Source organism: Centroberyx affinis, unplaced genomic scaffold (genome assembly GCF_046629955.1).
Source record: "Centroberyx affinis isolate AG114_WGS23_722 - 3 ecotype Tasmania unplaced genomic scaffold, CSIRO-AGI_Caff_v1 ptg001151l_1, whole genome shotgun sequence".
Lineage (NCBI taxonomy): Eukaryota > Metazoa > Chordata > Actinopteri > Beryciformes > Berycidae > Centroberyx > Centroberyx affinis.
In genome coordinates, this window is record NW_027279683.1 from 186,668 (window position 1) to 212,288 (window position 25,621).

At 41.3% G+C, this 25,621-nt stretch overlaps 1 protein-coding gene across 2 annotated transcripts in view; it reads left to right on the top strand.

Moving 5' to 3' along the window:
• The first annotated feature begins 844 nt into the window (after window positions 1-844).
• The window catches only part of pik3r1 (phosphoinositide-3-kinase, regulatory subunit 1 (alpha)), a 28,347-nt gene continuing 3,570 nt past the window's right edge, over window positions 845-25,621 (top strand). The window contains exons 1-13 of one of the 2 annotated variants that reach the window (XM_071524118.1): window positions 845-1,073; window positions 2,323-3,006; window positions 15,087-15,179; window positions 15,394-15,468; window positions 16,416-16,547; window positions 18,212-18,413; window positions 18,827-18,909; window positions 24,142-24,343; window positions 24,453-24,633; window positions 24,734-24,859; window positions 24,966-25,108; window positions 25,218-25,394; window positions 25,505-25,579. In XM_071524118.1, coding sequence (XP_071380219.1) covers window positions 2,670-3,006; window positions 15,087-15,179; window positions 15,394-15,468; window positions 16,416-16,547; window positions 18,212-18,413; window positions 18,827-18,909; window positions 24,142-24,343; window positions 24,453-24,633; window positions 24,734-24,859; window positions 24,966-25,108; window positions 25,218-25,394; window positions 25,505-25,579 — 1,826 coding nt within the window. In that variant the 5' untranslated portion in view covers window positions 845-1,073; window positions 2,323-2,669. Of the gene's footprint in view, window positions 1,074-2,322; window positions 3,007-15,086; window positions 15,180-15,393; window positions 15,469-16,415; window positions 16,548-18,211; window positions 18,414-18,826; window positions 18,910-21,050; window positions 21,255-24,141; window positions 24,344-24,452; window positions 24,634-24,733; window positions 24,860-24,965; window positions 25,109-25,217; window positions 25,395-25,504; window positions 25,580-25,621 lie in introns of those variants that run through there. The other variant, XM_071524119.1, reaches the window with a different exon arrangement.

Consider the following 25,621-nt stretch of genomic DNA (forward strand, 5'->3'; position numbering starts at 1 on the left):
CAACCCTCTCTCCCCACCATAATTAGGCCACCCACAATCACAGTCATGTGCCTCGGATAGTGCACTCTGTAAGATTTTGGTATCCTCCACACTGAAAATATGCAGTGATGTATAATGTAGCTAAAATTACCATGCTTATGTGCAGTTCTACAGGTTTCTTTTGATTAACTATATGAGATACTCCATAGAATATCTTACAAAGACCATACACTTCCTTTGCATCTCATTTTATGTTGTTGCCTGTTACATATTCTAATATTCTATTTCTTCACACAAAAGAGGAAGGATGTGATACAGCCAGTCTGCAGATGTACCAATGTTGGTTTTCTAGAATAGCGTGAAATTAGAAAACAAAGAAATGAGAACTATGTACACATTTTTTGTTCTTTAGATAGACATGCACTCCTTGTCTGTCACTGAGAGAGAAAATCAGATGCTATGCTACCACTTACTAAATCATCATATATAACTTATTTATGTTATGAAGTAATGGCCAATCAGTGTAAATGAATTGCCTAATAACCTTCTCATTCTTGCCTTTGTAGTCTACATATCTGGCACAGCCGTCCATAAATTTTGATAAATATCCCATCAAAACTATATCCACCAAAATGTGGTGGTTGGTTTGCATGCTGAAGTTATGTAATTTCCCTGTAGGTGTTTGGTGTGTGAGTTACGTGCAACAGTACATGAAGGTGGGACAGCTACATACTAGCGGGGAAATGATTGGTGGGATAGTTTGACGTATTTTGATTGACAGTGGCGCGGGCCAGTGCGTGGTTGTTCTCTGCCTTGCCCCTTGTTGGCTGCAACCTACGTTCGAAGCAGTTGTTCGGGTGAAAACGTCCCGTTATATCGACAGACTGTGGGTCGTAACAATAGTTAGTATAGCCCGTTAAACCCGGTATAAACCCAAGTTAATGGTTTGTGTTTTTAACTGTGCCGGTAAGGGAGCTGGTGAGGGTTACATTTTATGGGTAATACGCCACAACTTTGAAGTTGCGCGAAGTGGAAGCGTCTAGTCTGCAGGGAAGCAGGACTCGGTGGATTCGCCTGGGATCCATGCAGGCTCGGTATGTGTCGCTCTCCAAGCTAGTTAGCTAACTTAACTAACTGTGATCAACAGTGATCAAGTTAACGTTTCCATATAGCCGAAGTATTTAACGTTACTTGTACCGGGAGTGAGGTCAAACACTTTTCTACCCTAACGTTAGCTGGATAAAAAGTATGTATGTATATATGTATGTACTATGTATATAGTATTACTCTCTTGTCTTTTATTCTGTTCTATTCTATTCTATTCCATAGTGGTTTCGATTGTTTGCTGTGTCGATAATTTGTGAAAGTCAAAGCACAAGGCCAACTTTGAGAGCAAACTGCCGTCGTAATCGCTATATTAACGTTAGCCGATAATGCCCTAGCTAACTATCGAGCTAGTTGAACCAGTGTGTGCTCATCGCTCAGTTTTTGAACACTATTCTGGACACAGTGGGACGTTACAGCGTTTGACTAGATTGTGCAAAAAAAAAAAGCTGGTGGGATAGATGCATGCAAACGCTTTCCTAATGCATTAGCGCTGTAACAAGTTTTGCAGACTCAGTTAGCTATATTAGCTATATAACACTGACAGAGCTGTGAATTTTAGCTGTCATTGGTAATGCTAATGTTAGCGACCATATGTTGGCCGACCAAAATGGAAGTTGGCTAGTGTGTTAGTAACTCTTGAAAACAGCTAACCGGTATTGGACTATGCACCAGTAAATGTTATGCTTTATGTGATAGGCAGAATTCAGCTGAGAGAATTGCTGGAACAATGGTAGCTTTGATTACTGCATGCTAACATTCTAAATAGTTTATAAATAGTTTATTATTCAAGAGTTTTAATTAAGAACACACCCATAACCCCTAATCATTAAACCAACATGAAATATAAGTTCCAGACAACGTTGAAGTTGGCTTAATGTGTAAAGTTATAGTGTCCATGTACTTAAATATTAACTAACTTGAAGTACACTGTAGCAATAATATTCATCAGTGTTTTGTATATTGGAAATGAATGAGGTTTGGCTCACAATGTTATTTATGCTTGGGATTCACGTTAGTACTCGTACTTTAAACCTTGAAATGTTTATTTTATGTCTAAATATACATAGTGAAAATGCATGTTGGCGTACTTGCATGTCTATGAATCATAGTTCTTACAGTGTTATTATTTTTTATTACTGCTGCTCTTCTAAATGTAATCTAGTCACATCTAAGCATTGTATGTGATATGATGACTTATGCAATGTGTTGCAAATGGCCTCCTCTCTCATCTTACAGGTCTGGGTAGCATTCTCAAGGCCACGGCTGCAGGCCATTTACTGATGGGTAAATACTGCATGAGGCAACAAATGAGGAGAATTTCAGACTGTTCAGAATGACATTCAGTGAAGAAATGAAGACGAGCTAAGACATTGTTTTCTCCAAAGAACTGTTGAAGACTATAACTTGTTGGAAGTATACAAATACAATCATTTTAACTCCTGGCAAATACATGCCTGGACTTAATATATAATCAGAGAAGCCTGAAGAGTAACTTCAAGCTGGTTGAACTGTCGTCAAGCAAGTGGCCCAGAGGTCTTATTTGCTTTTCTTAAAAAAGAACACCTTGACACAAAGTGATAAGTATGAGTGCTGAAGGATATCAATACAGAGCGCTTTATGACTACAAGAAGGAGAGGGAGGAGGACATTGACCTGCATGTGGGGGACATACTAATGGTAAGCAAAGGAGCTCTGGTGGCTCTAGGGTACAGTGATGGGCTGGAACAGAGGCCAGAGGACATTGGCTGGCTGCCTGGCTTCAATGAAACCACTCAGGAAAAGGGGGACTTCCCTGGGACATATGTTGAGTACGTTGGAAAGAAATGGATCTCTCCCCCCACACCCAAGCCAAGACCCCTCAGACCCTTACCTGTCGCTCCAGGCTCCTTCAGGGCAGAGGCAGACTCTGACTCTGAGCAAGGTGAGTGTAACAACCAAAGAAGCCATACAAGAATTGTTAAGCATAATTTGTTGAATTAGGCCTAAACAAATTTGCCACTTTTTTAACAGGTTATTAGCCTCAGAAAATCATTGCCAATAATTGGTTTCAGTGATTATTAATCATGGGTCGGACTGTGTATGTTTAAAAAAAAAAAAACCCAAAACAAAACATGATGTCTTTCGTTCTAGTACACACACCCAGAGGGCCAATGAAATCTTCAACAATCCGTTCAGCACAATACAACTCACATTGCAGTTAAACATCTTAAAATAGCTATGATCAAACAATTATCATAGCATTTGAGTTATAGTCCATTTAATACTTTTTAGCGTTGCTCACACACTTGTTTACTCTGATGGCTGCCGGTTTTCTGCTGTGCTCAGGTCATATTGGAAGAAGTGGAAGAACGGGATTTTGTTGCCTCAGTATGAAAGGGTTCTTTATGTGTTTTAGTTGTTGGAACGCCCACATCTAGAATCATTTGTATTTCTGAATTTGAAAACAACCATAAACGATACCAATGTAAAACAGAAAAGGATAAAAATGAACCAGGGGAAAATGAAAATGAAAAAAAAAAGGAAAGTACAACTTTCATTTGGTCCTTGATGTGGTGCTGTATTGATACTGTAGATAGGGTCAGAGAGCATAGACTTCACACTTAACTGTATATCATTGAGTTTTAAAAAAAAAATCTAAATCCCACCCTCAATAGAAACCAGGGAAAGGAACTAGTTTCTACCGAGGTTTTGGAATGTAACCTTTATCATTGAGACAAGGAAACCGCTTAATAACATTCCTTTTCATTATATTATTCAATATCCTAGTTTGTTGTCAAAATGATCCCCATCACTAGGCTGTTTGCTGCCAACTCTCTGTGCAATAGGTCTGTGCTTGTGTGTCAGTTATCCGCACCCACCCCTCCCCCTCTCCACTTGAAAAAAAAAATCCCTGAATGCATCAGGTCAGTCCTCTGACTCCTCTACTGTCCTAACAACCGCACAACACATCTGAGACCTTGACCATGAGCGGGTAATTTTTAGTCAAATGAGTGAGTGGTGATTCCTCCAGTGGGAAATTCTCTGATTCTGACATGTAATGTCTAATTCCCATGGCCTGGAAGGACATGAAAAAGAACGTTATGAACCGGTTCTTGGTTCCGTTCCAACCGTTTCAGAACTTTCATTTATAGGTCGGAATGTTTGAACCGAAATGTAAAAAAAAAAAAAAAAAGTTTGCATTCGGAACAAACCAATTTCAAAATAGTTCCAGTTCCTTCCCCTGGTAGAAACTTCTACAACGTTTTTATCTGTGTGATAATAAGCAGGGGAAATAATTCTGTTAGTCTGCATTGTGACATGTCAAACAAAGGCTACCTGTAGTTACATGCAGAGAAAAAAGGCTGCACAAAAACAATGGTTTGCAATAGCATGACGGAAATAAACTGATGTATTTCTCTTATGTACAAGACAATTCTAAATATTTTAGATAGGGAATGCTGATATTACGACGTTAACATTAAGCTTGTTAAGTGCAGAGGAAAATATCATGGTTTGCAATGGCATGAAGCGCGGAAGGTTGTTTGTATCGACAACGAAGGTTACAAACTGTTAGATACGAAGAAAACGTAAGTGCAGAGGACATGGTTTGCAGTGGCATGAAACAAATAATTTGAGTTAGATCAATGTTTTAGACAGAGCGTGCTGATACCATAGTGTTATTGTTAGCTATATTTGTAACAGTATCACTTGAATTAGGCTACACAACACAATGTTCCCAAATACTGTATACTCGTTATTGCTTGCAGTGGCACTCTTTGCCAGTAGATGCCACGTTTGGACACTGTGTTTGACATTTGGTGGGCTGGATGCAGTTAGCCTGTGTTCACATGTACTCATGTGAGTAAAGCAACCCTTTGCCACTGAGACTGGTCTGGAATGATATAGTCCGAGGATTGAAATATTGGTCCAGGCAACGATGAATGACGAGAAGAACCCCAAAGATGGCCGTGCCACTAAAATGCGAAATTCAAATTGTTAATATGTTAATATGGATGAGAACACAAATCAGCTGTTATGTGACGCTCGATTCAGGCTAGAAGAAAGATGCTGATTTTGCACAACAGTTGCAGCCTTTGATAACAAGTAGCTCTGCTGAGTGCTGTACAGCTCCACTGAATGTTAACCAAGCTCAGCCCCAGAGGACAATGGCACTGGCCTCTGTCCAGCCTACAGTGAGCCAGTGCATCTGGTACCAGCTGCATGTTGCTAGTGGATCACATCTCCTCACAGTCACATCTAAATGGGATAGATTCCCTTTCCGGTATTCAGAAAGGTGTTTAGATTACTTGATTTACTGGTGATGAAGACATATTGCTCAAACCTGAAAGCCTGTTTACATTGGAATAGTTTAGTAATAGTTTTAGAGAGATTAGGAAATACTTGAATAGCATCTTCATAACCACAGGTGTCTGTTATGAAAGTCACTTTCAAGTTTTCATGGATGGCAAGTAGCCTAAGTTGTATTTAGCATTGTTTTTGTTTTATCTGATTTTAGAAAACCTGCACTTTCTTATTCCTTACAGTTCTTTTTATTTCTCACAGTGAAGTTTTACATAGGTGTGCATAAACATCAAGTTCCTCCAGTGTTGAAATCAAAATCAAATGTTAGTATTCAGTCTAACAATGACTCTATGAAAAGCAATTAAAGCATGCGTCTTTTAAGACACTCTGGCCCACATGTGCCTGTGCTTAAATCTTTCTGCTCACCTAAAGAGCAGCTCTGGTTGCCAGGTTTGCAGTTTCAGCCCTTTGTGGTGCGATTGTGAAATTCTTTGCAGTGGCTTGCTGGGTGAGCGAGGAGCCATATGAAGGGGGCATGTGTTGAATGGCTGTGGCGTGGTTGAGTGGCAGCGCTGAGCCTGGAGCGAGTGTGAATGTAGCACCAGGAGAAGAAAAGTCTCTGTGTCCTGGGCTGTGAGAGACACAGAGAGGGGGAGAGAAGGGGCCCCAAGGCTCTGGGTAAGGGAAAGAGCCCTTGTACTAGCTAAAGGGTCAGTGCAAGGGATAGTGTGCAGAAGGATTGGGACTGGAGGGTAGCTGGAGGCTTGGAAGAGGGGCTGAAAGGGTGGGCCTCGGGAGGGACTTTGGCCCAGGAGGCTCAAGGGGGGCTTTGAAGAGGGGCTGTAGGGGCTGAGGGATCCAAGGTGGAAGCTGGGTTCTTATTGCTCCAGAGTGTTTGTGATTTATTGCCCACCAGCGAGGGATCTCGCTCCCTTCCTCCCACTCCCCAGCTTTTTTTCTTCCTCCTCCTCCTTTTTTTTAATGTTTTGATAATGTTCCTAGAGTCAGCTCTGGTAGGGGGGGGGGGGGGAGGTGGCTTGTGGAGTCTTGGAAAGGGGCCTCTCCTCTTTCTGAGCCACAGGGGTTTACATCAGTGCAGCAGATGTGGAGAGAGAAAGAGCGAGGGCTGGGCTGGGAAACTATTCCGCCTCATTCCAGCTCTCAGCCTTTTTAAAACACTAATGTGTTGCTCCTTTTCTGGGCCTCTCCGTTGAGAGAATATACATGTGTTTGGGCCCGCCATGCAAAAGGAACTCCTCAAAAGGAGCTTGAAACCCACAGAATGAAGCACCACTAACTTCAGTTCGTGGTTCCATTCACTCATTTGACTTAAACAGAAATGCTTCCAGCTCCACCCTGTAAGCGCTTTTACATAGGCACTGATGTCATCCTTGTATGTACTTAAGGCAACAAGGGTGTCATGTTTGAATCAACAGAAAAAAACAAATTCAAAGATGGAAAATTAGATTCAGAATTGTAATGCAGCCTCACAAATCCGTGTGATTTTCTCTGAACAATAATGTAAACATAAGGCGATATTTCATCAAAACATCCAGTGCATACTTCATATTTCCATTGATCTGTTGTGGTCAATGGGAGTGCATTGCTTGAGCACGCAGGATTAGAAAGTTAGCCTTACTGTAAAAAAGATTATGCTATATCCTGGTGATACTGATTTGAATCTGTATACAAAACTTGAATAATATATTGAGGAATATGATTCAGTCATACATGTTGATGATTGTTAATAAAAAACAAAATTTCATAAGATATTTCATAACACTTTTTAAAGTTGTCTGGCTAACTGGCTAACTGAAATACCCCCCAGGTATAGAGTCAATATTGCAGGCGTTTGTAACAGTGATGATTTATAATGCATTACAGTTTTATATGGGGCCTGTATTTATGTTAGTAGACACTGCTCTTTGTGTATTGTAGCATTGTTGCACTTGAGGTCTGACTGTCTAAATTAGGAATACATTTGAGTTGCATTCTCCTGATAATTATGTTTGAACAAAATTTAGGAAAGAAAAAATGTATAAATGCAGATTATAAACAGATTAATAACTAATTCTTGTTGGGTTTTTATTTATTTTTATTTTTAAGTGAGTAGTGGTCCAGCAGATTTTGTAAGTCCTGTTCCGTTGGTTACTGACACTGGACCTATTTTGATCCATTCTTTTTTTTTATTATGCCCCCATGTTGAAATTTTCTGTCACGTAGGGCATGGAGATGGCTGAGTTGATGGTTCTAAATGGTTAAAAATGTTCTGTCTCCTCTATGTTTTGAGCTCCCCAAGATCAGTGTGCAGTGTGTGTGATGCCTCTTTATCTTCCAACAGCCATTGCGAGGTAACATTCTTCCAAATGGTAGAGATCTGAATAACTGGTTGTTATTTCACATGTTCTCACAAGGTCTGAGCTACATGCTCAGTCTTGTTTGAGGAAATATTTGATGCCACTATATCCTCTGATGTTTGTCTGAGGCTTATCAGCCTACATGTCTAATGTTCTTTTCATGTAACGAACATTATCTTTGTTTTAAAATGTGACATTGTAAAATTTATATTTCAAATACTTGGAATGAATGTTCATGAAATATGGTGATCATCTTTACCTCAAAAGTAGAATTTTTCTAGAGTGTTGTTTTAAACAAATGAACTAGTTTTAAACCCTTTAAGTAAAATGTTTCTGCACGAGTAAGTAAGGGTTTTATTAACTGGTAATGGACTTGCCGTACAGTTGTACAATAGGCCAACTATATATGGACTTACTTTACCTCTACAAAAGATATAAAGTTTTGGACCAGGGCTACTAGAGAGGGCGATAGGGGGAGAGATAAGACTGGAGAGGAGCAGGCTATACAAAGGAGACAGTTACAAGGAGAGTACTCTGCATAGCTGGAGATTGAGATAATGTAGCTCTCCTTCTCTGGGCCTCTTTAGTACTCAGGCGAACATCTGCTGTATTGAACACTCTTTCTGTTAGTATTGTTGCTTTGCTCTGCAAAGAACACACTTTTCTCCCAAATTGGGCGTGTAGCAATTGGGGGTTCTGTTTCCAAATAGGCCTGTGTGCCTTTCTCATCTTTTGTGGCCGGAGAGGGCAGTAATGGATTACTAAGAGCATCTAAGTCAAAGGCAGAGTGAACATGCAGTTGACGTTTTATAACGCGACAGCATGCTCTAATGTGGTGTTTCTCTGTGGAACTAAAGGCAGCTGGGGTCGGGAATGTGTTGGCGCTCCTTTGCTGGAGGGGGGGCACACAGACTGCATGGTAGACTGATTTGTAGCATTGTGATGAATCAGTATTGTACTAAGTGCTGATTGCAGTAACTTGGGGCACAAAGCAGCAGGACAATAAATGGATGCACAGTGAATGGGAACCCAACGATTGCTGTTTCACCCTGTGTTGGGTCATCAGCGCTCCTACTGCTGTGTCTAACCCCACAGATTAGGCTAATTTGACTTTTTTCAGTTGGTAGATTATTATTACTAGGCATAGGAATTTTATAGTAGTACTTGGTATTTTTTTTTTTGTTATTTTTATTCCTCAGTATAGCCTTATTCTCTTCAGAATAGCAGAACATCAGGACCCTCAGATCATCGCTGCTCTAATCATGCACAACCGTGCCTTACAAAATCTCATACCATTCAGAGATGTGATGGAGAAAAAACTAAAAGGGCTTAATTTAAGGGCACAATAAAATCTATCCACATTGTAATTTGATTTCTCTTTTTAAGCACCCACCAAACTACATTGGCCTGTACAATTCCAGTAAGACTGTTTTATGGGACTGTGTGCGTGAGAGCGCGCACATGTGTGTTTCATTACTTGATCGTCTCCAGAGACTGAAGTCTGAATTGGCAAATCTTCTTTACTGGAGGCAAAGCATGTCTGCTAGCAGGATTAAGAGAGAGAGAGAGAGAGACAGAATGAGACAGAGAGAGACAGGGAGACAGAGACTTGAAAAAAGTAGTGAAATAAGATAGAGAGGTGAGAAAAGAGAGAAACATGAAGTCAAAGAAAGAAGAAAGGCATTTGAAATATGTGGTGTCTTAATAGAGGGAGGGCGACTAAGTGGAGTGGACTAGCTAGTGTAGCTAGGTGCTGTGACAGCCTCCTGTGCGGGAGGTGTGGCATTATGTAATGGTTTGAACAAGACAGATCATTGGCTCCTGGTAAAGGGTAATTCCAGTTATTTTCAACCTGGGCATTATTCTAGTTTTTTCCGTGATGCTTATCAATTCTGATCCAATGTACTTAGGGTGCTACGTACCTCTCAGTCAGTGTTGCTGTCCAATACAATCCAACAGGGCCATGGGAAACTCAAACATTTGAACCCAAAAAGCGATTTTAAACAAACCTTTTCAACACCATAACACTCACACTGTAGTTACACAAAGTTAAATAGCTGATTGAACAATTGTCATGTGGCATTTTCAGTTATAATTTAATAAAGCTTTTTGACGTTGCTCACACACATCCTTGTTTACTCTGCTGGCTCCAGTCTGCCATGTTCATGTCAAACCGGAACACGGGGGAAGATTGGGACGGCATTTTGTTGCTACAACTTGAAAGTGTTTGTGTTTAACTCGTGGAAACGCCCACATCCAAAATCAGTTTTGTTTATGAATTCAACAATCCGCAGTCATTTTTTCAGGAATCCTAAATACACCCACACTACTGATTTAAGGCATTTTTTGGTGGATAAAAAGATGGGATGTTGCCTCCTCTCTGTTAGTTAATGTAGCCCCCACACAAATAGTGATTCACTCTCATGAGAAGTTTTGACAGGCGCAGTCTCATGTGAACGTGAGGCTGCATTCAAGAGCATAGAATCGCAGACGAAGTTACCATACCTTCTAAAATGCGTATGGCTAGAAAACTGTGGCGTTGAGTTTAGAGTTTCCCATGGCCCTGTTGGATTGTATTGGAGAGCAGCGGTCCCTACAAACAAAGAATTACGTAGAGCTCTACAGTGAAGTAGCCTAATTGACAACATTTTTACCAGAATCAATCAGTATGATGGCAAAAACTAGGAAAATAAGGCATAGGTTGAAAACAACTGGAATTATCCTTTAATACTGTAGCCCATACTGAAAACTGTGTGTATTCAATACTAAATGTAAGATAAGATAAGATAGCACTTTATTGATCCCCTTGGGGAAATTCAGGTGCCACAGCAGCAATTGGCAGACAATGCCAAGGAAATGTCAAGTATGATTCAAGTACAGTGTGACATGTATCACTCAGTCTGTGCTCATGGGCAAACCTCCATTTGGGCATTAGTTATGCTTCAGCCATTTGCTGAGCTAAAGGTTAGGTTGACATTTTTTATAGGCTTTGTCTGTTGTCAGAGTGGTGTTGTGCAAAGGCAACACAAATGAAAAATGGTCTTCAAATCAGTAATTACTGTGTATTGGTTATGGTATGGTCACCTGGATATTGATTTCCAGTTAATTGTACTTAAGAAAACAGGCTATTTGAGTTCTGTGATTCATTCACATTCTGGTCTCTATAGGGTTAATTGTCAAGCTGTAGCAACAGACTCCTCATTGGTTGGTGCCTGGCTTTTGTATTGCACGCTTCACCCTGCAGGAGGAGACATTGCCTGTCTTTCTAATGCTGTGTCAGACTCCTTTGATTTATCAGTTCAAGGCTATATTATGCACTGGTCTATATCCCAAAGCATGTTCCTTGTTAGTACTCTGCATTCCATGCAAATATGCAAGTACGAGTTTCTCTGCTTTAGTACAAATAACAGGCCTATCCAAATCTTATGAAGAATATGTATCTGTTGCTGCATATCTTAGTTAACTAATAGTTTTTAGTTCACAATCTGCACCATTTTCTCCATAAATAATAAAGACTAAGCATTTTTGTATTTCACTTCATAGATATTGCCACTATGCTATCACGTGTGGTGTGGTGTGGTGTGGCCTGGTGTGGTGTGATGTATGTTTTTTCCATTGGTTATCAGCTTTTACTTGCATGCTTCAGCCAGGCTTTTTTCAAACAAGAAGAAATGGCATAACCTCTGAAAATGCTGGTTACTTGAGTAGGCCCTCTAAATTTAACCAAAGTGTGTGCTATCTTTAGTGTGTCTGTGGTGCCCCAGGCCTGTCCTGCCCACAGTCTGCAGTTCAGCCAGTTCAGACAGACCGTTTGAACTGGGGAGATTGTCCCCCACACCACAGCAGCACCAGTGGCAGCTGCATCGACTTCCTCAACCTGCGGTTGACTAACTGACTACTGACTGGCTGAGGCCTTTTGGGATATCATGAGAAGGTCTGCCAAACATGCAGGCTTGTGGAGACACGTTCAAGGGGCCCCTGTCTCCCTTACTCTCCTTAACCAAGTTGCCAAGGCAACCAACTTCCAGTGTTGGAAGAAAATTTGAACAGAGCCTCCTGATTGGTGTAGAGCCTCAGCTGTTGTAAAAACAAGACCAAGCAAATTGTAACCCATTCAGTGTTATTTCTGTAATAACACGGAAGCAATACAAGGAAGACAACTTCCTGTCATTGATTATATGACTATTTAGCTACTATACAGATGTTTCTGTGAATGTGTACTGTTTCAGCTATGCCCACAGGTACTCTAATGAGGCTTGCAGAAGATACATTGTAATTTCTTGTGCAATTTGGAAATGGTTACGAAAGCTGTGGTATAGTGCTGAAACAATTTGTCGACTAATCGATTAGTCGATCGACAGAAAATTAATTGATAATTTTGATAATCGATTAATGTAATTTATCAAGTAAGAAACCAAACATTTTCTAGTGCTTTTCTCTATTTCATATCATTATAAAATGTATACTTTGGGGGGTTTTGGCTGCTGGTCAGACTAAGTAAACAATTTTTGGACTTCAATTGGGCTCTATTAAATTGTGATGGGCAATTGTCATTATTTTTACATTTTATAGAAAAAATGATTAATTAATCAAAAAAAAAATTGATGGAATAATTGATAATGAAAATAATTGCTAGTTGTAGCCCTACTGTATTACAATTAACTATACTTGTATGCCTGAATACCCTGAAAGTTGTCTAGTTCTACCCTACATTTTCAGGAGACCCCAAATGGATATTGGGAATGCGTCTAGATTCTTTCGCCTACTTTTGTTTCTTTTCCTCTGTCTGTCCATGGCTATGAAGCGCTGCCATTAGAAGCATGTCGATGGTGTGATTGATCTCATGCCAAGGCCTCTTGGAAATCACCACCGATAGCTTGAAACATTTCTGCCATATTTTGTCTGTCACTTGACACGGTCCCATTGGTGCTGAAACTATCACGTTGCTTGGCGGTACCCAGAAGCAACTCTATCTCAGTCCATCCCGTGTCACTCATAGGGCAGCTATGGATCGAGTAAATAAACACAAACCTTTGGATCACTTTGAAGAGTCCTAAGCTACTGGAGAAATGCATGGCAATTGTTTTCAAGCCTTATTGTCAATAATACAGTGCTTTTGTGCAACTATTTACTAAATGTTCACAAAATGCTATTTTGTGCTTACGTAGTTAAACATTTATTAATAAAGAGTAGTTTATTTGTCATAAATAAGCAATGAACAGCAGATGTGCTTATGGGATAGTGTTGCTACAAAGGGAACACTCTGTTATCTTTGGCTAGTTCTATTTAAGACAATCTAGAACGATTGCAATAGGTTAATTCTCTTGTATGTGAACACTGGGTGGGTGGGGGGTATAAATTTAACTCCAGGTTGTGAATTGAGTTTCCCAGAAGCAGGTTGGCTGTAGAGGGGCAGCCGTGTTGGATATCTGTCTGGGAGAAAGGTTACACTTCCAAGGTGTGCAATGGCAGCACTGCGTGTCTAGATCTCTATTTGGGGAAACTTTGGTGTTCCATCTCAGAGTTCACTGCTTCTGAGAAAACCCCCTCTCTCTTTGCAGTTCCAATAATGTCTTCCAGATGACTAGTTGTCCTACATGGGGTTTTGCGTGTTCTGTGGTTAGAAGGACTTTAGTAATCCAGTTGCTTCACACGCAACATACCAGCCTGTGTGCTGCACCGGCCAAAGAGGATGTAGAGTTGGATAAAGCGGTTCATTATTTACCTGATTGAGCACTCTTTGGAGGAAGCGGGTATTTCCATGCTAATGACTAGCATGTATGCATCGATGGCTTCACTAGATGCCTGTTAAATACCTGATTAAAAAAAATGCAATAATTTTTAGGGTACAGAGAAAGGAAAATAACGGAACCAGAAAAGGGCTCCATTCATGGTCCTCAGCATTTTGAAACTGCAGACTCAGTCTTGAACAGTTAGGCCTTTCAGAAAGGTTCTTTTTCAAAATACGCTTTTGCAAATCCAAATAAAATCCTTGCCAACCCCTTCATCCTTTCATGTCCACACCTGGACGCAAAGTTCTAAAGAGAAAAGAGGAAAAAAACCTCAGACCTGGCTTACCTCATATCACAGGGTATTTGCTTAGCTCCTTGGTCCACCAAACGCTAACCTAATGTATGCCAGTGCTCAGCACCTCCTGATCCTGAATCAGTCTGTTGTAAACGGTCACCTTTTGGTCTTTTTGGCACTCCTTTCGTCTTGTACCTGCTTCCTTTGAAGCTTTGAGTAATTCTCGGGTTATGCCTCAAATCAACTCTTCTGGTTCAGACGAATTGCAGCCTCCTGGCCACTTAATGCCGCATGTATACGCTCATCCCAACTAGATTGATACTTCAATAGACTGACTGAGGAAGATGTGTGTTTGTGGGGCCTGTTTTGACTACCAGACGATTACATTTTTATATCTCAGTGCCTTTTTGCAAAGTTTTTGTTCCCTAAATTTGCTGATTTGAGATGGAAATTAACTAGATCGTTCACGCAAATAAAGCCCCCAGTTGTTGTCCATATTAAAGTTGTATAGTGAGCGAGACAGAATTCCTCTATCCAGGGAAAGAAAGATAGATGAAAGATGTGCCTACTTTACCACTTTTTAAAATCATGGGAGGCAGAATCTTCAATACTGTTTGCATCGAGCTTTTCCAGAGCCAGTGTTAATTTTTCTCCACTCCAGAGGGCAGATGCTACTTTGTTGATTCATCATTTCTCCTAAGTAACAAGGCTACACCGATGTTTTGTCTTTGCTAAAGCCATGAATGAATACTATAGACCATTTCTGATTTCAGCAAGTTCATTTTCAGTTGGCTGAACTCACCTTGTTCTTTCTCTCCTGACATGGGAGCCTAAACCAAGTGGCCTCTGGGTTCCTCATAAATTATTTGAATACAATTCAGATAGATCGAATGTACAAGGTTCGAAACGAATAAAAATTGTATTAGTCTGCCAAACTAACTGACTGTTGACCAAGCAGATGGTTAATTTTGCTTTAGGTTGGAATGAGATTGCATCGAACAAAAGCCTATGCTTGCCTTGTCCACTTGTAATAAATTGTCAGTAGGAAACGCCCACAGTCAAATAATAATCTATATCAGCTGTGATTTAAGCTCGGAGAAAGAGTTTAAAAAACACCATAGTCACCCAGTCTTAATGCAAATATTTTGCTTTTTTATATTATTTACAGTATTTCTGAATCTGTATCTGATTCTTTTTCATTAGTGTGTGAAGCAGGATGTTTGTTTTCTATTGACTCCCTCAGACAAAGCATTGACCTCATAGAAAAGTAGTAGGGAGGCAATTTGATCCCCTCCAAAATCATCGTGGCTCAATCCGTGCTGTATCTTTCCCCCAGGCCTCTGTCTGCTGGACCTGACAGAACAGTTTGCCCTTCCAGAGACTGCTCCACCCATGTTGGCCAGACTGCTGGAAGCTATTGAGAGGAAAGGTGAGCTCGACAAATTGAACTTCATCAGTCACTCACAATTTATAAGATGCTGCTTGTGCGTCACTGAGTTTTTATTCTGCGTGTTATGATAGGCTATGTCTCTTTTTAACATGTTCGACTGTGCTCATGTGTCCTATTACCCAGAACCAAATGAACTGACCTGTTCTTTCCACCAAACTTAACGTGTCTTGTTTTGCTATTTTATTATTTGTAGGTCTAGATAACCCTACATTATATCGGACATTCACTGCTGGTGGTGGGCTCGAGGTCAGACAGTTCTTTGAATGTGGTAAGTAAAGTAAAGCCTTTTATATCAGCTATATTCAAAGTGAAGCCTGTGTGCCTTTACATGTCCATTAACATGCTATTTTTGAAAATGAATATGTTTCCAATAGTGTGTATTGTTTCATTTTGTGATATTCATGATTTTAGCATAATATGTCTGAACTGTCTGCAGGGCAAGTTCCTTGTTCGTTATAGGTTGCACTGGATGGTGAATCACACTGAATAAATTATTCTGGCTGACACGAAATTGAGGAAAAAAGTGTAGGCATATAATTCTTGAAAAATTAATGTTGCATTGAATATGTTAAAAAGTCAAGGGCTTCTCATATGATGTAATCTATTCCTGAGAAATTTGACATTTAGGTCTTGGGCTGTTAATAAGTGTAGGACTAGGGCTGGACTACATTAATCATCATTAATGCTAGTTACACCACTTAAGAGTTATTTTCTTGAACAAAACCATATATCAGTTAACATAGTCTGTTGGTTTGAGGTGAAATTCAGCTCAAACTCTATTGGTCTGAATAGAGTTTTTTTTACATCCACCAGCAGAAAATGTGCAGCAGACTGGTTTCCTTTGCTTTGTCCATTAAGTGAGAGCGAGAGATAAAGGTAGAAGAGAGGAAGATGGAGATAGAGACAGAAAAAAAGGCATTTGAAATGATTGATGATGAAGTGTTGGGGGCGGAGAGCTATATATGTGTGTGTGTTGAGAGAAAGAGATCTGTATGTAAATACGCTTTTATATGTGTATGTGTACATATAAAAGAAAGAAAGATAAATAGATATGGGCCATGTTCTGAGTGGGCCATGTAGTTTGCATGGTGTGATCCTTGTGTTAAAAGGTATGTCCCACCATGCATTATTTATTTAGGCAGACTTTTTTTTCAATTTAAAGATACAGAAATGAGTTTTAGTATTCAAGTGTGTGTCCCTGTGTGTTTGCTTCAGAGTCCTCCTTGGCAGACCTGGATCAGATAGAACTTCCGCTCCTGTGTGATGGTCTGCGTAGATACCTGCAGGACCTCCCCCAGCCTGTCATCCCCACTGCCATTTATGCTCAGATGGTCCACACTGCCCAAGGTGAGAGCACACCAGACATGCCACTGAGCAATTTTATGTCGATTAGCCGTTTAAAAGATGTCTAAATGGTGATAGACGTCTACACTAAAATGAGGCTACATAGGGTCTAAAAGTAAAATTTTAATAGACATCTACATCTTAGACCACATCTTCTGGGGTATATGGAAAAAATAAAGCATTAACTTGTACATATGGACTTCTCTGATGCATATTTGTGATGTTTACAGCTGTTTATGCATTGTTTAAATGTAATAATGTATTTACTGCTTGGTCTAAAACTGGGCTTTACATAACCAAAAAAAATCCTGAGCTATATGAGAGCTAAAGCCTAAACATGATGTTGAAATGATGTCTAGTGCTCAGTGGGACATACACCCTCCCATACAATGCCCATTATCAATCACAGCAATAAATACATGAATCAGTCAGGCACGTTTCAAAATAAAACTATTAATAAACAAGTAAAATCAATAACAAAAATAATTGATTTGTGGAACTCAGATCCATGGAGTTCAGCACTCGTACTGCCTCAGGATAGGTGCTGTGATGAAACAGAGAGGTCCTGTCCTGATGGCCCTAAGCCTCCTTCCAGAGGAACAAATATGACTTGGCTAGGTGACAGCAGTCAACTTGCATGGGGGATGTACAGGACTGAAATCATTCACTGGTGGTGAAGCTTATTTCTTTAATGAAGCTTGATGAAAGCATTGAATATTTAGTTTTCAATTTTCAGTGCATCCTCACTTAACTGTATTTTGAATATCACATGCCATTATCCGCCTGCTGAGATATTGTATACAGCAACCCCTGTCACTTCCTCCCTTTCAGAGTATACTGAAAATTTGCCTACAGCAATGACATCCTGTCTTCTAAATACTGCCTTTAATGAATACATTGGAAGCCCTCCAGAATCGTGCTAGCTATTTGAATATTGGCTCACACAGGGCTGTGCCTCAGCCCAAAGGTACATCGTGTCTAGTTAATAATTGGCCCAAAACAGAGGTGCTAACCTAATCCACCCCTGGCCTGCTATTGAACACCGAGTACCTTTGAACACAAACCCACAAGACCTAGTCCTAGTGTCAATATCCACCCTTTGGCCTTCAGAGTAGACTTACTCCCTTTTTCCTTTTGTGCAATCTCTGATATGTGCTCTCTTTCTCTCACTGTAGGCATGTATCATCAATGTGTTTTATTTTCTCTCTTTCTCTAACTTCAACTGTGTCTGCCTTTTTTGCTTTCTCTTGCAGACTCACAGATAGATTCACACACCACACACTGTTCCGCAGCGTTAAGCTCTCTTGCTGTCACATGGCCAGAAACAGGATATCTGTGGTTAATAGGAACTAAAACAAGCCTGAAAGTTTATCTCTAGCATCTCTAAGCCAGCCAATCACCTGCCAGTGTACCTTACACTCATTGTCAACCACACAATCTCACTGCGGTTTCAAACCCAACTGCACATGAAGCCTTTTTTCCATCTCTTCATTGTTTAAAGAAACATCTTTTCACTTCTTACTTCTCATTGATTCTTCTCACATACTTCGCTTTGACCGAGGAAGGCTGTAATGTAGGGTTTGGCACCTTTTCTGGATGAAATATATCGTAGTATTTTTGTGTGCCTTACTTTCTGACCTCTCTGCTGTCGCCATCTATCTCAACAGAGGTGCTGAACCCCGAGGAGTGCGCCCAGCTGCTGCGCCGCATCGCCAGCTCACCCAGCCTGCCCGCCCAGTATTGGCTCACTCTCCACTGTCTGCTAAGGCATTTCGCTAGGGTGTGCCATAACGGCCCCAAGAACCTGCTCACTGCCAGAGCCCTGGGCGAGATCTTTAGCCCTGTGTTTTTCAGACAACAGGCAGCCAGGTGGGTGTCAGAGCAGCACAGTCTGCCTAGGGACCATGTCTCGCCGACACATGGTCAGGCCTGTCAGAGATACAGTCAGACAGCAGACAGACTCACGCCTACATGCTCAATCATGCACAACTGAGACACACAGACGCTCAAACGAGCACACACACACATTCACTGACATTCGGGCAAGCACTCACACGTGCACACACAACTGCCTGAGTACAGCCTGCCAGGCACACATGCATTTTAGCCGTGTGAGGATTTAGGTTGGGAGCTTCTCTATTTGCCAGCTGTGCTGTGCAATTACAGCAGCTGAGCCTGAATTCCCATCAGTCTGAGACCAGCACAGAATAAGCAGAGCAGCAGGGACGGTCACCTGGGCTTGAAAATGAAGACTTTATTTGACTTGTGTTTTTTTCCCACAGCTGTGAACCCAGCCTGGATGCTCACATTAAGATCATCGAGATTCTGGTGACCAGTGAATGGAGTGAAAGTCAGGCAGCTCCAGGTAGTTAACGACTTCATTTTTTTTTTTGCTTGACTTTGCTTTCACCATCCAATAACTTTAAAGCTTCTGGTGTATTTATTGTTGGTATATGTTCATTCATCAACGCATTGCGGTAGTGTGCTATTTACTGAAAAACTCAACTCAACTTTAATGAATACCCTGTGGAAAATGTGAGACCATTGGCAGGATTTATTAATGCATGCCCTAAGACTGCACCATTACTGAGCAGTTTGACCGAGTAGCTGCAGAAGATGAATTGAACAGCAAGAGACCTGACCTATTATTAGTCTGAAGAATGGTGTTGAGGCTTACTACTGCTGCAGTTCTAGGAGAACACAGGCTGCACTCTGGAGGTAAACTGCTGTCACTGTAGGGCTAAAGCTGGTCCCATAGCATGTTTAATGGTCTTAATTTATCATTGCAGTGGGTTTTGCAAGTTAGGACTACTTTATCATTTACCAGTCAGCCGTAGCAATTTGCGGTCATTTCTACCCGTAAGACACTGCTTAATGTCTTTTGTTACAGAACAGTGAAATAGCTGCTGTTCAAATTTGGGGGAGTCGGATGGGTATAGAACATGCTTCTGCTTTTGAACTTGCAAATTACCCTGGCACAGGGAGGTATCAGCTTCTGTTTTTACAGTTATGCAAATAGTAAAATGCCGTACAAGGTTCCTATAGGCATTTGTTTGATATAAACGGAAAAAAAAAGAAATATTTGAAATAGTGTTGTTTCTTTGTGTCTGTATTCCTTTTAGCTGAAAACACTGATCTTAAAACAGTAAATTGTGAGTGTGATTACAGGTGAATTCCATTTAACATGCCTGTCAACCCTCATTTGTGTCTGCACACAGTCAGAATGTAGGTGATTTAAATCTCGTTTGAACTATTGGTTTTTCCTCGCAGGTCAGGTTTCTTCATGGGTGATGGTATTAACTGGCAATATATCAAACACACATATCTACACAAAGTCCGTTTTCATGACTGGTGGGGTGCTAGTCTCCATAGATGTTGCTGGTCTGGTGGTGTGTGAGTGCAGAGCGTTGCGTGGCACAGTTGTGTTTTTACAGTGCTAGTTAAAGCGTTGTCTTTGGCTGGTCCAGAGGCCCGGGTCTGGCTGTGACTGTTTAAACATTTTATTACCTGTTAAGGCTATTTATAATGTTCCCATGCATGGGTCACTCTCAGCTGTCAGTAATTTGCACCTGCAGGAGCACTTGTGGCTGGCTGGCTGGCTGGCTGGATGGATGCAGGGGCAAGACCCAAACCCTGAAACATTTTTTTTGTGTTTTGGTTCTCACACACACACACACACACACACACACACCACCTTAGCACACATGTGACACAGATCAGATGCGTCAAAATGGAATCACTATTCACTTTTCTCACACACAAAATGACAGAGAGAGAGAGGGGGAGAGTTTATATGCAAGCTTTCTTGGATGTTGGAGCATATGGAGTATATTGTATATGTGTGTTTCTGTGAATGAGACTGCATGTGTGTGTGTGTGTGTGTGTGTGTGGGTGTCTGTGTGCCTCCTCCCAGTTACTGGGTGCCTATTTTAAGTAAGCGACAAAAGGCCCACTTAGATTTGGTTGGCTGGAAAGTCGGCCTGCTCCACAGAGCACTTCTTGTTAACTGACGGCTGCTTCTAGTTTCTAAGGCCACTCTCCTCCCCCCTGAATGCTCCCTCCCCCTAGTTCTCCACATGTCCTCCCAGCCTCAAAGTGCCCAGCTCAGCAAATATTTGAAACTTTGCAAGTTAATCATAAGACTGAACACCCCCTACCTCCTCCATTACAAACAGAGAGAGAGAGGGAAAGAGGGAGTGAGCAAAGAGACGAAGAGAGACACGCACACACACGCTGTTGGCACGAGTGGCGGCTTTCAGAACAGGCAGCACTCACACCAGAGCAGCTACAGCTAATCATTAACTAGCTGCCCCCATGCAAGCAGGCCTGAGCCTAGCAGAGCTCAGAGGGAGAGAGAGAGAGAGAGAGAAAGAGAGAGAGAGAGAGAGAGAGAGAGGCAGGGAGGCCCAGCCCTCTGTCACACTCACACCACTCTTCAGATCAGGAGCTGACCAGCCAGGCAACTAGGCAGTCGCATGTTGCACCTGCCTCACAGCGAGCGGATTACCTGGATTTCATTAAGAACCACGTAAAGCTGTCACCCTCTAGAACTTAGAAAAAAAAAAAACTTCTCAGTGGCTTGAGCTATGAAATGGAGCTTGACTGGAGGACTCGCAAGTAGCTCTGTTGGATTTAATAAATTTTTTGGGAATGAAAGAGAAGCTCCAAAGGAGAGATTGGTGATTCACCAAAACATGCACAATTTGCAACGTAAGTTGGATAACCTGCATCTTCCTTCATAAATTAAATTGACCTATGCTAGTGAAATGAAGTTTGTTTCCACTGCTGCTGCCTTCAGACTAAGACGGATAGTGCTGCATAGATAGAAATAAAAGATAACTGTAAAAAATACCAGGGCTCGAGAGAGGACAAGAACAAGAATGACAGGTTTTCGTTTTTCAAGGCCTCTAGCCACAGCTGTCAGTGAACAGTTTTCCAGAGGGCTGCTGCTGCTATCGCTATACATTTAGGAGCTGTTCTTACAAGCTACATATATCACGCTGCGTTGCTGTGTGGTCAAAGAGGCATGCTGATTAATCTTAGTATGGTGTAGATTTTCCATTTACACTTTACTATTCCAGGAGGCTTTTAAACATTGGCAACATTTAATTAATGGCTACTATGGAAAAGTCCTAATGAATATTGCATTAAATGGGTATTGTGTTCCTTGACAGTAATATGTACATATCCTCTAAAGTGTCCTTTAAAAAGTTTAAAGAAAGTTTGTTGACTGTGCTGTGTAGTGCTTACAGATCTGTTTTACCAGCTGGTATATTCATTTACATTATCTGTAATATTTTCTGGCTGATTTTTAGTTAATGTGGTCTATTTCATTACTTCCAAACTCGGTATGGAGAAAACTGAGTCCCAATAACTCTTCCACAGTCAAACCTAGGATGACAATGACTGTGTTCCACTTGACTCACTTAAATCTTACCAAGAACTAGGTCTATTTTAGTGTCACTCAGCATGGCAGAGATGTCTCCCTGGATTTCCTGAGTGTCACACTATGGGATTACAGGCGTATTTTGGAGCTCTGGGTGCCATTGACCGGGCCAAGCATTATAATGTAGCTGCCTACGTGCTGCTGCAGCAGAGCTGGCTTTGTCTGAGTGCCAACAGTGGGACGGACTAAACCTCTGCACGACACACACTGGGAGGAGGGGCTGAGCAACCTGCAAGAGAGTGAGCAGCCAAGCTAGGGAGAGAGCGGATGATAGAGGAAGAGAATGGAACAGGCTGCAGGTCCTTTTTCCCCTCTGTACTAGTGAGGAGATACTGCGCATTTGCTTTTAAGAGGGATGCATACTAGGACAAAATGCTGGATACTGAAGATAATTTTGAGTTATTTTAGCTTTTCTGGTCTCTTGCCCTTTGCCTAGCTGCAGTTTTGTAAGGCATTGAAGCAGGGAAATAAAAGGTAATGGGCTTTCAGAATGACCTCATCGCTCTCAGGAAATGAAAGATGCAGGAGTGGTTGGTGACAGACCCCTCATCCGATTGGCTGTGGTAAGTGATGTAACACGTTACTGAGCAGGCTGCCCTTAATGGCTTCTCAGATAAGAAACAGTTTTTCAGATAAGAAAAGAAACAGTTAATTGTGCCTTTTGAGGTACATTTTTACAGCCAGTCAAATGGGCAATTTATCTCCGGAAGATTTGGAGTGTGGTGCTAGGGCCAAGCTACTGTTTTATATAAAGATGGACCTTCCAGTTGACTGAGCATCTCAAATGACTAATCTGTTTTAGGAACTGAGGATTTCAGGTGATCTGAAGCCAGTTTATTCAGATAAGATGTCGATAAGCAAACCTGCTCACTGCTGAAAAGTGCAGCAAAAAACATGTTCTGTAGTTTGATTTCATAAAGGTGAAGAATTGGTGGTCAACGTTTTGCACAGATCATACATCTTTGCATGTTAAGGCATATCACAGCTGTGGTTGTCTAACTAGTGGACTGATGGCTTGCTGTCTCCATGTGCTAAATTCTGCAAGGTCCATTGCAGCAGAAAGGGTGCTAATGCAGAGGGGGTGAACAAAGGCAGTGCAGCTTTGTGGGTTAAAAATAGCCTGCCATTTTAGCTCTGCTACTGCTAACTCTGCTGTGAAACCGTCAGCTCGTGAGCTAGCCCTTGCGGATGTAAGCCACCTTTTTAAAATCCAAAACAGCAAGTGCTTTTTGATGAAGTCATCTCCATCACATAATTTCTCCAATGTAAGCTGCCATGGAGACAGTGAGCACCTGACTCCAAGAGGATCTGTGAATCTGGAATATGTGCTGATTCAGAGCAGAGAGGGAATAGGGATTTAATGATCTGAATGTGAAGATGAAGTCACTGATGATGGGCTTTCAACAGAATGTAGTTATTGAACTACATTCTGCAGTTATTGAGTTATTGAGTTATTTTTTTATTTTCTGGTTACAATAATTTATAGGGGGTACCTGTGGTCACCCGGGTATTAATTTGCCCTAAGCTCCACAGCTGTGTTCGATTTATTATTATTATTTTTTTTACCATTCTTTGTTTTTCCTTTGGTGTAATTGTGTTCACAGATGGGCTCATTTTTCTGCATGATTTATGATACGCTTATATCTCTCTGCCTGCAGCGAGAAATATTTATAGAGAGGGTTTTTTTTCTTGAATGAAATCCGTTCTCCCTGACTCACGCTTCACTTCTCCTCCCACTGCCTCACTTGTGCAGCCTCAGTGATGGAGAGAACTAAATCAAGGATAATAAGGTTGACTGAGCAAGCCACAGAGAGTGTGTGTGTATCTACTAGCATCTGAAGATGCTTGATTTTGCTGAAATGATGAAATTAAATGAAACTCGCATTTAAAGATGTGGTGTACCTCAGATTTGTTGTCTAGTTCAATTTCCAGCAAAGTAAATTAAATGATACTGCAAATCTATGAATTAGGTAATAGTTGTGGTGGGTTAAGGTGTGGTGTGTGTGGTGGGTTTAGTGTGTCGAAACTAACCAGAAAATATTGCATTCAAGTTCAGGACCAGTTTTATGTAACTGCGAGCGTGTGAAGGCTCAAATCAAATTTCACTAGATGTTTATTTACAGACGAGATTCTCTCCTCTTGTCCTTACAGCCCTACCTCCAAAGCCATCCAAGCCTGCATCTGTGACTAACAACGGTATGAACAACAACATGGCTCTACAAGACGCTGAATGGTACTGGGGAGACATCTCAAGGGAGGAGGTCAACGAGAAGCTGAGAGACACCGCAGATGGTACGTTTTTGGTCCGAGATGCCTCAACGAAAATGCACGGAGACTACACTCTCACTCTGAGGTAAGTCATTTCTCCCTCGAATCTGAAAAATCTCTTATTCATTACCTTCAATTATATTCAGGCGGTTGAACATTAGCTTAACCGGCTCTGTTGCTCTTTTTGCCTACAGGAAAGGAGGCAACAACAAGCTCATCAAGATATTCCACCGAGATGGGAAGTACGGCTTCTCAGACCCACTGACCTTCAACTCTGTCGTTGAGCTCATCAACCACTATCGCAATGAGTCGCTGGCTCAGTACAACCCCAAGCTAGACGTCAAGCTGCAGTACCCAGTCTCCAAACACCAGCAGGTAAGCTACCATCTCAATTCAAACTCACAGATTAAACAAAAAGGCTCATATCAAAGCACTTTAACTGCAAATTTTTGATTTGTTACAAATCTCCCCCCAGGATCAGGTGGTTAAGGAGGACAACATTGAAGCTGTGGGGAAGAAGCTGTGTGAGTACCACCAGCAGTACCAGGAGAAGAACAAGGAGTACGACCGCCTGTACGAGGAGTACACCAGAACATCACAAGTGAGCACCATCCATCGTCATAGACCTAGACAATCAACCCATAATCAAGAATTTCTACTATGCAATATTTGGACGGCATACACTAATACTGTGTTTCTGCTTTCAGGAAATCCAAATGAAAAGGACAGCTATAGAGGCTTTCAACGAAACTATAAAGATATTTGAGGAGCAATGCCAAACCCAAGAACGGTACAGCAAGGAGTACATTGAGAAATTCAGGAGAGAAGGCAATGACAAGGAGATCCAGAGGTGAGCATATACTGCATTTAACCACTTCACTTGAGAAAGCACACGTGAGGAGACAAACAAAATAGTTGATTATATACAAAACTCAGATATCCTTCATTTTCTTCTTCAGAATCATGGGCAACTATGAGAAGTTGAAGTCCCGGATTAGTGAGATTGTAGACAGCAAGCGTCGCCTGGAGGAAGATCTGAAGAAACAGGCTGCAGACTACAGAGAGATTGACAAGAGGATGAACAGCATCAAGCCTGACCTCATCCAGCTTCGCAAAACCAGAGACCAGTATCTCATGTAAGTACAATCGGCTAGTATTGTCACCAAAAAGTGTACATCTCTGTGGAGAAAATCTAAATGTATCAGTCCTGGTTTCTAATGGATTGTCCATGTCGTTTCTCTTTTAGGTGGTTGACCCAGAAGGGAGTTAGACAGAAGAAACTCAACGAGTGGCTAGGAATCAAGAACGAGACCACAGAAGAGTACGTATCACGGACCTTTTGGAATTTCAACAACCTATGTGT